Source organism: Mobula birostris, chromosome 12 (genome assembly GCF_030028105.1).
Source record: "Mobula birostris isolate sMobBir1 chromosome 12, sMobBir1.hap1, whole genome shotgun sequence".
Taxonomy (NCBI): Eukaryota; Metazoa; Chordata; class Chondrichthyes; order Myliobatiformes; family Myliobatidae; genus Mobula; species Mobula birostris.
The window spans coordinates 63,476,745-63,490,608 of record NC_092381.1 but is presented as its reverse complement, the minus strand read 5'-3'; the positions used below and the strand labels follow the sequence as shown (position 1 = coordinate 63,490,608).

At 41.0% G+C, this 13,864-nt stretch overlaps 1 protein-coding gene across 12 annotated transcripts in view; it reads right to left on the bottom strand.

Moving 5' to 3' along the window:
- The window catches only part of dock7 (dedicator of cytokinesis 7), a 183,674-nt gene that overhangs the window by 157,149 nt on the left and 12,661 nt on the right, over positions 1-13,864 (bottom strand). For 6 of the 12 annotated variants that reach the window (XM_072273927.1, XM_072273915.1, XM_072273918.1 and 3 more), the window contains exons 3-6: positions 9,854-10,029; positions 3,227-3,295; positions 2,950-3,133; positions 2,337-2,549 (exon numbers count right to left, since the gene is read on the bottom strand). In XM_072273927.1, coding sequence (XP_072130028.1) covers positions 2,337-2,549; positions 2,950-3,133; positions 3,227-3,295; positions 9,854-10,029 — 642 coding nt within the window. Of the gene's footprint in view, positions 1-2,336; positions 2,550-2,949; positions 3,134-3,226; positions 3,296-7,464; positions 7,511-9,853; positions 10,030-13,864 lie in introns of those variants that run through there. The other 6 variants (XM_072273929.1, XM_072273922.1, XM_072273923.1 and 3 more) reach the window with 2 other exon arrangements.

Genomic DNA, 13,864 nt, shown 5'->3' with positions numbered 1-13,864 from the left:
GTGACGGTGGCTGTTATTGCTGAGGTATAAGTCCGTGTGAGTGTGTTTCCAATGAACACCATGTCCGAGGCTACTGTCCAGTTTCCATCAGATGAGAATGGCCTGGAATTGGAGGCAACCATTCTCCTCCATCTCCATTGTAAATTGAATGTTTGGACGTATACTGTTCAGATGGTCGTGGAACTGTTGGGAGTGCCTGGAGCCGATGAGGCCACATGACGAAGTATCTGAAGAATGTGGGGTGCAAGGACGATGAACTCAGAGCCCTCTCCTCAAAGTCCTTTATGCAGAAATTAGCAACAGCCAGTAACAAAGACAATCCCATGGCCACTCTGTCCATTTCTTCATGGTAGTTCCTGTTATAGAGGAAGTATGCTGATATAAGCATGTGTTCAAAAAGGTCAGTGGTGTCAAACCTTGACTTCAGAAGGGCCAAGCTGCCCTTAATGAGAATTCTCGTGAACAGAGACACCATGTTGAAACTGACCATTAATATCCTCCAGGTTCAGCTGGATGTTGGTTATCGTTTTAACAAAGTCTGTCAAATGTTACCGGGAGAAGGCAGGAGAATAAGGTTCAGAAGGAAAATCAATCAGCTATGATCGAATGGAGGAGCAGACTCGATCACCCAAAAGGGCCAATACTACTCCCATGTCCCTGGTCTTACAGAAAGTTGTTTCCACTGGTAAGTGAAATGAGAACTAGGGGACATAGCCTCAAAGTTCGTGGATAAGAGAAATTGCTTTTCCCAGCGAATAGATAATCTATGGAATTCTCTGCACAAGGAAACAGTAGGGGCTACCTCATTAAATATATTTAAGACACACAAAGACTTTTGCACAGTGGTGGAATTAAGGATTATTCGGAAAAGGGCAGGTAGGTGGAGCAGAGGCCACAGCCATGATGGCAGGACTGTCATATGGTGAAAGATTGGAGCGACTGGGCTTGTATATACTGGAATTTAGAAGGATGAGAGGGGATCTGATTGAAACATGCAAGATTATTAAGGGATTAGACACGCTAGAGGCAGGAAATATGTTCCCGATGTTGGGGGAGTCCAGAACCAGAGGCCACAGTTTAAGAGTAAGGGGTAGACAATTTAGAATGGAGTTGAGGGAAAAACTTTTCTACACAGAGGGTTGTGGTTCTGTGGAATGCTATGCCTCAGAAGGCAGTGGAGGCCAATTCTCTGGATTCTTTCAAGAAAGAGTTAGATAGAGCTCTTAAAGATAGCAGAGTGAAGGGATATGGAGAAAAGGTGGGAAAAGGGTACTGATTGTGGATGATTAGCCATGATCACAGTGAATGGTGGTGCTGGCTCAAAGGGCTGAATGGCCTAGTCCTGCACCTATTGATCTTATTGAATGGTGGAGCAGGCTCGATGGACCAAATAGCCTACACCTGCTCCTACTCCTTATGTTCTTATGTAGTCGACCTACCTATATGGACATGGGACAAGGATGGATTGATCAATGATACCCTTCAGCCTGACCTATACTGAGCTGGTTCATGCATGAAAATCAAAATCCAGGACTGAGTCATCTTCCAAAGGAGTGAAGAAAATCACAGAAGTTAGGACGGAAGTAGGAGGTCGAGTCAATTGTCGGAATAAAAATGTTATCTAAAAGCAGTTTCTGGCAAAGTGGTGAAAGGGCTGGGTAAAGCTCAATTCTTGTTCCTGTATTTTTCAGAGAATAAGGAAATGAAAGCAATAACTAGAGCCCAAGGAACTGATAATAGGAGGAAAAAACATAGTAATTCAAAATGAAAGTCTTCTTATGACTGGTTACAAATTAACTGCCCACACAAACTGCCGGAAAACAACACCAAATACAGAAGTTTTTTTTGTTTTTACAGGAAAAGTAATACAACCACAAATTCAGCTCTGGAAAGCATATCTTCAGCTAGCTGAAGAGTATGGCAGAAAATTATATGAAGCAAAATGGGAAGGACTGTATTTGTTCAAAGTGGTCAACTTGTACAGAAATTGTTCATTTGTAACAACAGTTCAGTAGATCATATAAAATATTTAAGTTTTCTCAGTTTTTTTTTTTATTTTGTACTTACGATATTGAAGAACTTTAGCTCTGGACAATGAAACACTTCCCAATACAGGTGTTCAGCATCCAGATGAAGTATAGCAATGGCAAGCATAATACATCAGATGTAAAGCAATCTCAGAGTATTATCAAGGTTGTATCAAGATAACTTTAATTTCTCCCATCTGCAATTGTGTGGTTTTTGAATAAGGTTGCCATCAATATCATTCAATAGCAACCACAGATTAAACCCACCCATTCTACAACAATGTAAAGAACATGAAACTATTTTCCAACCTCATCTGGCGCTGGATAAAGTGCAAATAGCTCCTTATGTCGATTTCCCTTCCTCTGTTCTTCATTCTGTTGGTCTATTTCTTCAATAGGGAATCGATCTAGTAGATTTGGAAGGACAGCATCAGGAAGCGAATTCTTGAGATCAAAAATACTGCAGGCCCAGCTACCTCTAGGAGTGTCGTCTATGGATACAGAACGCCGTTTCAAATCATCCTGCAATTAGAGACCTTTTTGTTAACTTCCATGCTCCAACTTTTTGCACTACAATAAAAGTAAATTTAAATTTAATGTCCATCTCATTGCTGCGTGGTTGATACCATATTTGTTTCCAAATTGACTACCACTCCAGCAAGTCATTGTGACTACATTTGCAAAACTTGAAATATCCACGAGGCACCATATAATTGTGTGTGTCTATATATATATATCCTTCACAATGTCAGGATGTCACAAAACACTGCAGCCGATTAAGTGACTTTGCTACTGCTGGATGCAGGAAACATGATATTCAATTTGTCTACACCAAGCTTCCAGAAGCAACAATGCAATAAAAACCAGATGCACCATTTTATTGATTTCTATGCTCTATGACATTAACTTGTAACTAACTCACCCTGGGTAATGTGTTTCCTATTGTTTTGTAAGTACATTCAATGAAGTGCTTCACCTGATCGTCCTGGTAACTGTTGGGGTCTGGCATTTCATCTGATTCAAAGATCTGCTTTGGCAAACCTTTTTGTCTTTCTTTCTGTTTGTCAAGTGTGTTGGGATTGAATCCTGTGCTGAGCTTGTGATACCTGTTTTAACGAATGTTTAAAAACTGCATTACAATTAAAGCTCACTGAACCAGTCGAAAGAAATTGAGTGAAAATATACTACCTAGTGCTTACTTGCGATTCACGATGGCCCAGTCCTCAGTGTAGGTTCTCACACAGTCCCTTACATGAGGGTCCATATCACTGAAAACAGGAATAAAAATAGTAATTACAAAAATTATGAGTTGAAAACAGGCTTCCAGCATGAACTTTTAAAAGTGACAATGAAAGTTATCAGATGGTAGGTCCATCTAGAAGATTAAGGTGCATGGGAGCTATGGTAACTTGGCCATATGGATTCAAAGCTAGCTTCCCACAGAAGACACAGCAAAGTGGCGTGACTAGAGGTGATCTGCAGGGATCTGTACCGAGACTGCTGCTGTGTGTGATATTTATAAATGACTTTGTTGAATAGTTGAAATCTGCAGATGCCACCAAGGTTGGAGGCATAGTTCATAGTACAGAATGTTGCCAAAGGACACAACAGGTTACACACTCAATGGTCACTTTATTAAGTACCTTCTGTATTTAATAAAGTGGCTACTAAGTGTACGTTCATGGTATTCTGCTGCTGTATCCCATCCACATCAAGGTTTGATGTGTTATGCGTTCAGAGATGCTCTTCTGCACCCCACTGTTGTGATGTGTGGTTATCTGAGTTACCGTCACCTTCCCACCAGTTTGAACCAGTCTGGCCATTCTCCTCTGACCTCTCTCATTAACAAGGTGCTTTCACCCACAGAACTGCCACTCACTGAGTGTTTCTTGCTTTTCGCACCATTCTCTGTAAACTCTAGAGACTGTTGTGCATGAAAATCCCAGGAAATCTGCAGTTTCTGAGATCCTCAAACCACTCCATCTGGCACCAAAAGTCACCGTCAAAGTCACTGAGATCACATTTCTTCCCCATTCAGATGTTTGGTCTGAACAGCAACTGAAGAACTCTCGAACTTGCCTGCGTGCTTTTATGTATCGAGTTGCAGCCACAGGATTGGCTGATAAGATATTAACAAGCAGGTAACCAGATGTACCTAATTAAGTGGCCACTGAGTGTAGATTAGTTGCAGAAATCAAAAAGTACAGGGGGATCCTGATCAGCTGAGCATGTGGGCCAAGGAACGGCAAATGGAATTTAATTCAGAAAAGTGCAAGGTATTCATTTTGGCAAGTCAAATCCAGCTATGGCTTTCAAAGTGAAAGGCAACAAGACAACACCACCTGCCTGTGCTGGTGATGCCTCTCTCCCAGATGCGTTGAATAACTTCTACGCTCGTTTTGAGGCAGAAAATGACGTGGCTGCGAGGAAGATCACCCTTCCTCCAAACGACCAGGTGCTGTGTCTTACAGTGGCCGATGTGAGGAGAACCCTATGCAGGGTCAACCAACAGAAGGCTGTTGGACCAGACAATATTCCTGGTAGAGTGCTTAGAGGATGTGCAGACCAGCTAGCAGAGATTCTCACTGACATCTTCAACATTTCCCTGAGCAGCGCCGTTGTTCCTACGTGCTTCAAGGCCGCCACCATTGTCCCCATGCCGAAGAAGTCTTCAGTGTTCTGCCTCAACGATTACCATCCCGTCACACTCACATCCATTATCATGAAGTGTTTTGAGAGGCTCGTTATGAGGTACATCAAGACCCTGCTGCCCCCCTCAATGGACCCCCTGCAGCTCGCATACCATCCCAACCGGTTAACAGATGACGCCATTGCCATCGCCCTCCACCTAGCCCTGACCCACCTGGACAAAAAAGACACGTACGTTTGAATGTTGTTCATAGACTTCAGTTCAGCATTCAACACAAGCATTCTTCATAAACTGATTGGAAAGCTGAGCCTACTGGGCCTGAACACCTCCCTCTGCAAATGGATCCTAGATTTCCTGACTGGGAGACCTCAGTCAGTCCAGATTGGAAGCAGCATCTCCAACACCATCACACTGAGCACGGGGGCCCCCCAAGGCTGTGTGCTCAGTCCACTGCTGTTCACTCTGCTGACCCACAACTGTGCTGCAACACACAGCTCGAACCACAGCATCAAGTTCACTGATGACATGACCGTGGTGGGTCTCATCAGCAAGAACGATGAGTCAGCATACAGAGAGGAGGCGCAGAGCCAACAACCTGTCTTTGAATGTGAACAAAACAAAAGAGATGGTTGTTGACTTCAGGAGGACATGAAACCACCACTGTCCGCTGAACATCGACGACTCCTCTGTAGAGATCGTTAAGAGCACCAAATTTCTTGGTGTTCACCTGGCGGAGAATCTCACCCGGTTCCTCAACACCAGCTCCATAGCAAAGAAAGCCCAGCAGCATCTCTACTTCCTGCAAAGGCTGAGAAAAGTCCATCTCCCACCTCCTCATCCACACCACATTCTACAGAGGTTGTATTGAGAGCATCCTGAGCAGCTGCATCACTGCCTAGTTCGGAAATTGCACCATCTCGGATCGCAAGACCCTGCAGCGGATAGTGAGGTCAGCTGAGAAGATCATCGGGGTCTCTCTTCCCGCCATTACAGACATTTACACCACATGTTGCATCCGTAAAGCAAACAGCATTATGAAGGACCCCACGCACCCCTCATACAAACTCTTCTCCCTCCTGCCATCTGGCAAAAGGCACTGAAGCATTCAGGCTCTCACGACCAGACTATGTAACAGTTTCTTCCCCCAAGCCATCAGACTCCTCAATACCCAGAGCATGGACTGACACCAACCTACTGCTCTCTACTGTGCCTACTGTCTTATTTATTGTAATGCCTGCACTGTTTTGTGCACTTTATGCAGTCCTGGGTAGGTCTGTAGTCTAGTGTAGTTTTGTGTTGTTTCACGTAGTTCAGTGTAGTTTTTGTATTGTTCATGTAGCACCATTGTCCTGAAAAACGTTGTCTTGTTTTTACTGTGTACTGTACGAGCAGTTACGGTCGAAATGACAATAAAACGTGACTTGACTTGACAGAGCCTGAAGACTGCTGTAGAACACAGCCACCTGGAGTACTGGCTCACAGCTCACTGAAAGCAGAGTCACAGGGTGGTGAAGACATGCTAGCTTTCATAAGTGAGGGTATGGAGTATAAAAGTCAGGAGGTGAAGTTGTAGTTGGTTGCACAGGACACTGGAGAGTATTGTGTTCAGTTCTGGTTGCCCTGTTATATGAAGGATCTGCCCTGTGCTAGTGCAGGGGAAGTGCGGCAGGAGCTCTACAGTGCCGGTGTGAAGCCACTCGCCCTGACGGTGTCTTCATTGTTGCTGGTGACTTCAATCATGCCAACTTAAAAACAGTCATGCCAAAGTTTCCAGCACGTCACTTTTGCAATCAGACCTGATATCTACCAATGTTAGAGGAGCTTACAAGGCTATCCCCTGCCCTCACCATGAATACTCAAACAACATATCCATTTTGCTTATCCCTGCATATAGGCTCCTGGTCAAATGAGTGTTATATGTTTTGTGCATGCACTGTGGGGTTTTATTTGGTTGTAGTTGACAATAAACTTGAACTTTGGGATTTGGGATGTTGCCAGGATGAGGGACTGAGTTAGAAGGAGAGGCTAGATGGGATATGTTTTTATTCCAATGGGGACTGAGAAAGGATCTTACAGAGGTGTCTAAAATCATGAAGGGCATAGATAGAGTGAAGAATTAGTTTGGAGAATCAAGAACTAAGGGGCATAGGTTTAAGATGAGAGGGGAAAAGATTTAATAGGAACTTGAGGGGCAACTTTTTTCCTACAGAGGGTGGTATGTATGCAAAATGAGCTGCCAGAGGAAGTGGTTGAGGCAGGTACAATAACAACTTTAAAAGACAGCTGGACAGGTACATGGATTGGAAAGGTTTAAGTTATGGGCCAGATGCTGGCAAATGGGACTAGCTTGAATAAGGCATCTTGGTCGGCATGGGTCTGCCTGGATAAGAGAACATGTGCTATTGGGAGAGGTTGGACAAACTGGGATTGTTTTGCTCTGGAGCGGCGGAGGCTGAGAAGAGACCTGATAGAAGTCTATAAAATTATAGACAGCTGATATCTTTCTACCGGTGTCAAGATGTCCAATACTCGAGGATATACATTTTTAAGGGGGGGGGGGGGAAATGGAAGAGTTCAAAGATGTCCATGGCAAGTTTTTCCAAACATGCAGAGAGTGGCAGGTGCTTGGAATGCACTGCCAAGGTTGGTAGCAGAGGGAGAATAATGGCAAATAAGAGGCTCTTAGATAGGCACAAGAATATGCAAAGAATGAAGGGATTAAGGATCATGTACAGTCAGAAGGGATTAGTTCAATTAGGCATCATTATCTTAATTAATTCAGCTCACCATCACGGGCTAAAGGGCCTGTTCCGGTGCAGAGTTGCTCTTCATTCTACATAGAACAACGAACTCAGTCAGTGCCCTTAAACTACTGCTATTGTAACTCAATCAAAAGGATATTCCAAACAACTCCCATTTCAACCACATAGCATTCCTATAAATCAAGGCTGAACTTGCGTTTTATTGTGCCATACCATATCCTTTGATTCCCCTAATGTTCACAACTTTACATTCTCCTCTTTGAATATACTCATTGAATGAGAATCATCATCCTGGGATAGAGAATTCCAAAGGTTTGGAGCTTCTTTATTTCAGTCCATGCCCTAAAACCAGAACCCAAGACAGGGAAAATGGCAACTACTATACACTGTCAAGCCCTTTAAGAACTTGTTTTATGCAACCTCCATGGCTATCCTTCCACTTAAGAAAATCTTTTAATTTCACTTTATCAAAAGTAACCTTTCCATTGAACTCCATCTACTCACTCAATGCACCAGAGTATGTTGTTAAAAAGCAAGGCTAACTGTGCTCACTACATCATTAGCAAATAGCACTTGAACCTAAAGCCATAGGAAAAATGCAGAAATGTTGAATGTCGAAAGCTACTGCCTAGGCTGTGCAAACACACTAAAAATATGTGAAAATGCAATCTTGCTGTCTTCTTCACCATTGAAATGCATCAAACAGCAAAATGTTACATGGTAGATACTAAGCAGCTGCAGAAAAGGTAAGCCATCATGGCAACTACAATTACCCTTACTTTTACACTCTAAGTATTGCCAACTATACTTCCCTGCATTGAAAATTAGCTATCAAAAGTTCTTAGTAAAAATAATTTTTGTTGATTTTAAAATGTGGGTTTTAAAAATTATCTTCTTCCCTTGCTTCATGCGACTTCCCAACAAATTACTCACAAATTTCCTACTTACTGTCCTTTTGATTCCGATTATGGTGCTTATTTTAAAATCAAATCCCTTCTTGAAACCTGGATGTGCAGATTAAGACTAAACTCCTGGTGTTTAAAATGGAATCCAAATCAGAAAATGCTGATGATACATAGCAAGTCTAAGAGTAGTACAGTGAGAAAAAGGCATTTCAACTCGTCCAATAATGCCCTTCTCTAATTCCTTTCTTTATCTTTTTATTGATTTTAAAGGAACATAACTACAAACAAGAGGAGAATTATCTCAAATATATATATCAATAATACAAACTGAGATTGAGATAGACATTATCAAAATCGTACATAGTGTTAAGCTAGTATATAATATATAATAAAAAAAGAAAACAGCAATTCTCCTCTTATCAGTTCAAAAAAGAGGAAAGAAAAAACTTTGAATTTTAAATGAAGAGGAAAAAGCCCCACTACACTATACAAAAAAATAGAAACAAAAAAAAAAAGGGACTGGGCAATCCATTCTGAGGATACGACCTAAAAAAAAGACTTTCTGATCAAATGTAACACTTCAAAAAAAAAAAATTGGAAGAGTAATAAATCAAATTAAATGAAAATATTGAATAAAAGGTTGCCAGATTTGCTCAAATTTAAAGGATCTACTAATTCCATTTACCTGCATTAGTCCCCATATCCCTCAGGTACTCTTTCAAGTACCTGCCAAGATGCCTTTTAAATGTTGTTATTATCCCCACCTCCACTACCCCGTGGCATATTATTCCAGATACCAACCACTCCGCAAAAATAATTTTTCCCTCAGATCCCCTTTAAACCTCTATCCTCTCACCTGAAAGTCAAGCAGCATCCATGGAGAGATAAGCATTTTAATCAACAACCTCCCATCAGTTGAAAAGTCATTAACTCTGTTTCTCAATGTCCAGCAATCAATGATACAGTCTCTTGGCAGTGTACAGATGCACGCAATCTTTATTCCTTTTCCTCTCCAAATAATTGATAAACTTATATAATTTTCAATCTAATAACATTAATTTCTGAATCTAAACAGGAAAACTCTGACTAATCTAAAATTTTCTCACTAATTTTTTAATAACTCAGTTACTCTCACCCTTTATTAATTAATCATGTGATTTGTTTTAATGCAATGTTGTGCTGATGTTTTGTACTCTGCCGTGTATTAGATCACCTCCAACAGAATGTCAAATGAAAATATCCAAGCTCAACTTGACCTTCACCCTACATTCTTCCACCTAAACCATAGTAGGTGAGCATCAATACAGAAATGATAAATTAAAAAGAGTAGAATAAATGCATCACAAATACATCAGCCTTGACACCATTTACTATTTTGAACAATTTTCCTCTAATTTGGTTTTTGCTGTCATATGTTTTCATACTCTCCTGCGGATACAATAACTTTATTTGCTTTGAGTAGTTAAGCATACATTTGATCAAACGGTTCGAAAAGAATGAAGCTTTTACCTTTCCTCGGGTACAGCTTGGACCAGCGTTCGGCATTCTCTTGGGCTGTAGATGACTTCAATATCATCTGGTGGAAACTCCAACAAGTCCCTCAAGGGACCCGCATCAATTATGGGAGGGTGCATCATCACATAATCTTCAAAGTCCACTGGATCTACTGCCTCAGTTAATGGAACCTGAAAGGCACACATTGTCAATGGTTTATATTTTCTGTAGTATCTCCATTTTGCTTTGGTTGTATGAGCGAGGAGCACGTTTTGAATCCTTTATCAAATGCAGGCTTTATGGAGACACAAAAGCAAAAGTTGGAGGACAATGATTCAGTGAAGGAACAACTGTCAAGTTTTTTCCCCTTTTAAACTCTACCATATCTAAGTTAACTAATTGCTGTATTTCATAAACCTAACATATATAACTCAGCTGGTTAAAGTTGCTGGAACATCAGCAAGATTCAGTATCTCATCCATTGTTCCAAGGGTGGAGCTGGAGGAAAAGCTGTCCTGCAGAACCTTGCTTCTTACTTGAGGGCTGCAGATGCTGAAATCTGGATCAACAATAACTTGCTTGAGGAATGGTATCGTATGAACTGTAAGTCAGCAAAGATTTGTAATTTCTATCAGTGTAAGGTAGAGAACATTCTGTTTGGTTGCATCACAGCCTGGAATGGAGATTTCGATACAGAACTACAAGAGGCTAAAGTGTTGTAGATTCAGCCAGCTCCATCCTCCTCACTATTGACAATATTTTCGAGAATTAGTGACTCAAGAAGGTGGCATCCATCATTAAGGATCCTCACCATCCAGGACACACTATCTTCTCGTTACTACCATAAGGGGGGAGGTACAGGAGCCCGAAGACTTGCACTCAACATGCAGGAACAGTTTCTTCCCCTCCACCATCAGATTTCTGAACAGTTCACAAACCCACAAACAGTACTTCATTATTCTGTTTCTTTTTGCACTATTTGTTTACTTTGTGGTTTATCGCAATACTAGGTCCTTGCACTTCACTGGCCATCTTCACTCTTCCCTCTGTCATTCAGTCCAGATGAAAAGTCTCAACCTGAAATGGCGACTGTCCATCTTCTTCCATAGATGCTACCTGCCCTGCTAAGTTCTTCCTGTACTTTGTATATTGCTGCAGATTTAATGAGCTTCTATAGGACCTTGACTGAAAAAATGTGATGATCAAATAGAAGTAATTCTATTCAGTCATTCAATTCAATTTATATCAGACCTGATCCGTAACTCTACTCTGTTTATTTATCTCTCCCCCCCATCCCCACCCCAATCCCTTGATACCCTTATCAAATAAAAAAGCTGCTTATTGAATAGTCCATCAATCTTCTAAATTTCACTGCCCTTCCTCACATATATAATGGTCACTTGGGCAAGTATTGTCAGAACTGTTCCCTAAAATGAGTGAAAAGTGGAGTATGGAAAATAGTTTAAAAAGAGATCATTTGGCAACATCCATGAAAATAGCAAATAACTTTCATTCCTGCAAGACAAAGATAAACTTTCTCAGGCAAGTCCACTGACCACTTAAAACAAAATTTAACACAGTCACAGAGGGAGACATTAGGATATGTAATTGTAAACTTTGCCAGAAACAGCGACTTTAAGATTTATCATAAAAGTAAAGAGGGTTAGAGATGAAAAATGAACCTGTGGTTTAGGTAAGTATTGAACTCTAAACAATTAGGATTAGTGAGATGCAAGAGGCCAGAACTGAAGGCATGCCAAAATCTTGGAGAGTTCCATGGTCAGAAGGAGTTACAGGTGATGGGAGGGGCCAGAGGGACAAGACCATGAGGAATCTGAATATTAAAATCAAAACTTTTCTAAGTTAACAATTTACATAGTTCAAACTAATAATTGTTCAGCACAAGTGAGATGGACAGAATGACTTTGGAAGAATTAAGATACATATATCAAAATTATGGAAGGATTCACATTGATGGAAGTTGTTGAAAAGGAGGCTTTCCAAGATAATTCTGGAAGAACCAAGATTGCAGATAACTACAACATACATTTAAGTGTTTCCCATGAGCAGATAAACAGACCGGGGCCAAGATGATAGGTTAAACTCCAGAGAAGGAGAATATAAAAAATATCTACTGCAACTCGAAGAACTAGAGAGGCCTCGGGGGGGGGAAAATATTGTAATATTTTCAAAATCATCTGATCTTATTTGGGAGCTTGCCTTTTATATCATTAACTGATAATTTTGATTTTAATACATTTTTGAAACATTGTTAAGCATAAGAAAAAAGATTAGCTCACTCCAAACATTTAGAACAAAAAGAAACATACAGATTGAGTAGAGTTGACAGTCAATGTCCTTACTCTCTGTGCTGATTTCACTCTGCTATTAAGGTACATCAGTCACAAATCAAAAGAAAGAAATTTAAAATAATTTAACCTATTTGCCAACAGGTGATATTTTTGAGATTGATTGATTTGACAAAGAAATAACAATCTGGTTTTAAGCAAATACTCGCTTATGATCCTTTTCATAGTTTTTCACTGATTAACTATTTCAATGAGAACATAAGAAAGAACAGGTACAGGTAACATCCCTTACAGCTTGATCAGCATTCAGAAAAATTTTGACTGATCTGACTATGGCCTCATCTCCAAAAATAAGATATAAAAATGTAATTCAGCCTTCAATAATGATTCAGCCTCCAGAGGTTTCTGGGCCAGAGAATTCCAAAGAAATTCCTCCTCATTTCAGTCTTAAATGGATGACCTCTTTTCCTCAGACTGCCCTAGCAGTCAAAGTCCCTTAACAACATTACATGCAATCTTCAGAATTCCCGCAAATATAAGCCCAATAGTATTAACCTTTCTTCATAAAATTACCCCTTGTCCTGAAATCAAACCAAACTTCTTTTTGCTGCCTTCAATACAGGTATATTCCATTCAAAATAAGGCACCAAAACAGTATATAGACTACTATAGTGTGTCCTTTACAGCTGTAGCCAAACTTTTGCTACTTGTGTACTCCATTTTTTTTTTATTAAGACAAACATCCTTTTTGCCTTTCTAATTTCCTACAGCCCTTGCACAAGAAATTCTTGTGTTTCTTGTAAGAAGACAGCAGGGTACTGAACAATGTCATTCAAGTTTCATAGTAAAAACTACTTTGTGGTTTTCTGTTCCTCCTCCAAAACAGGATAAGCTCAGATTTCACCACATGTGCCTACATCTGCTATAGATCTCCCATTCACTCTGCATCCTCCTCACTTTCCCATTTAGGTTTGTATTAGCAAAATACTTAAACCAATATACTATACCTACTCCATTTGTCTGAACCAACTCTACAGGCTGTGGGTGACTGAAATCAACATTATTGGTTGTTGAAGCACTGATTTTTATGGTTTAATTCGCCAAACCATTTGTCCCAGCTCTTTCCTAACAAAATGCTTATTTCAACACTGTGGACCTATATGTCTACATCTAATAAAACCCAAAATCAGAGTTACTACAGCAATATTGAAAGACATAACTCTGATTTATGCTCTGCTCAATCTCTGACATTAAGCTGAATTACCCTGAGCTAGTTTATTTCTCCAATGGAAGGGAGGAAAGCTATGAAATATTGCACCCCCCCCCACCACTGTTGCCGTCTCAACCCAAGCAAGGCTGCAGGCCTGATGGTGTCAGCAGCAGGGTGCTCAAAGCCTGTGCCCCTCAGCTATGTGGAGTACTTCACCATGTCTTCAACCTGAGCCTGAGTGTCCAGATGGTTCCTGTTCTGTGGAAGACGTCCCGCCTCGTCCCTGTGCCGAAGACGCCGCACCCCAGTGGTCTCAATGACTACAGACCAGTGTCATTGACCTCCCACATCATGAAGACCCTGGAGACACTTGTTCTGGAGCTGCTCCGGCCTATGGTCAGGCCACACTTAGATCCCCTCCAGTTCGCCTACCAGCCCCGACTAGGAGTTGAGGATGCCATCGTCTACCTGCTGAACTGTGTCTACGCCCACCTGGACAAGCCAGCA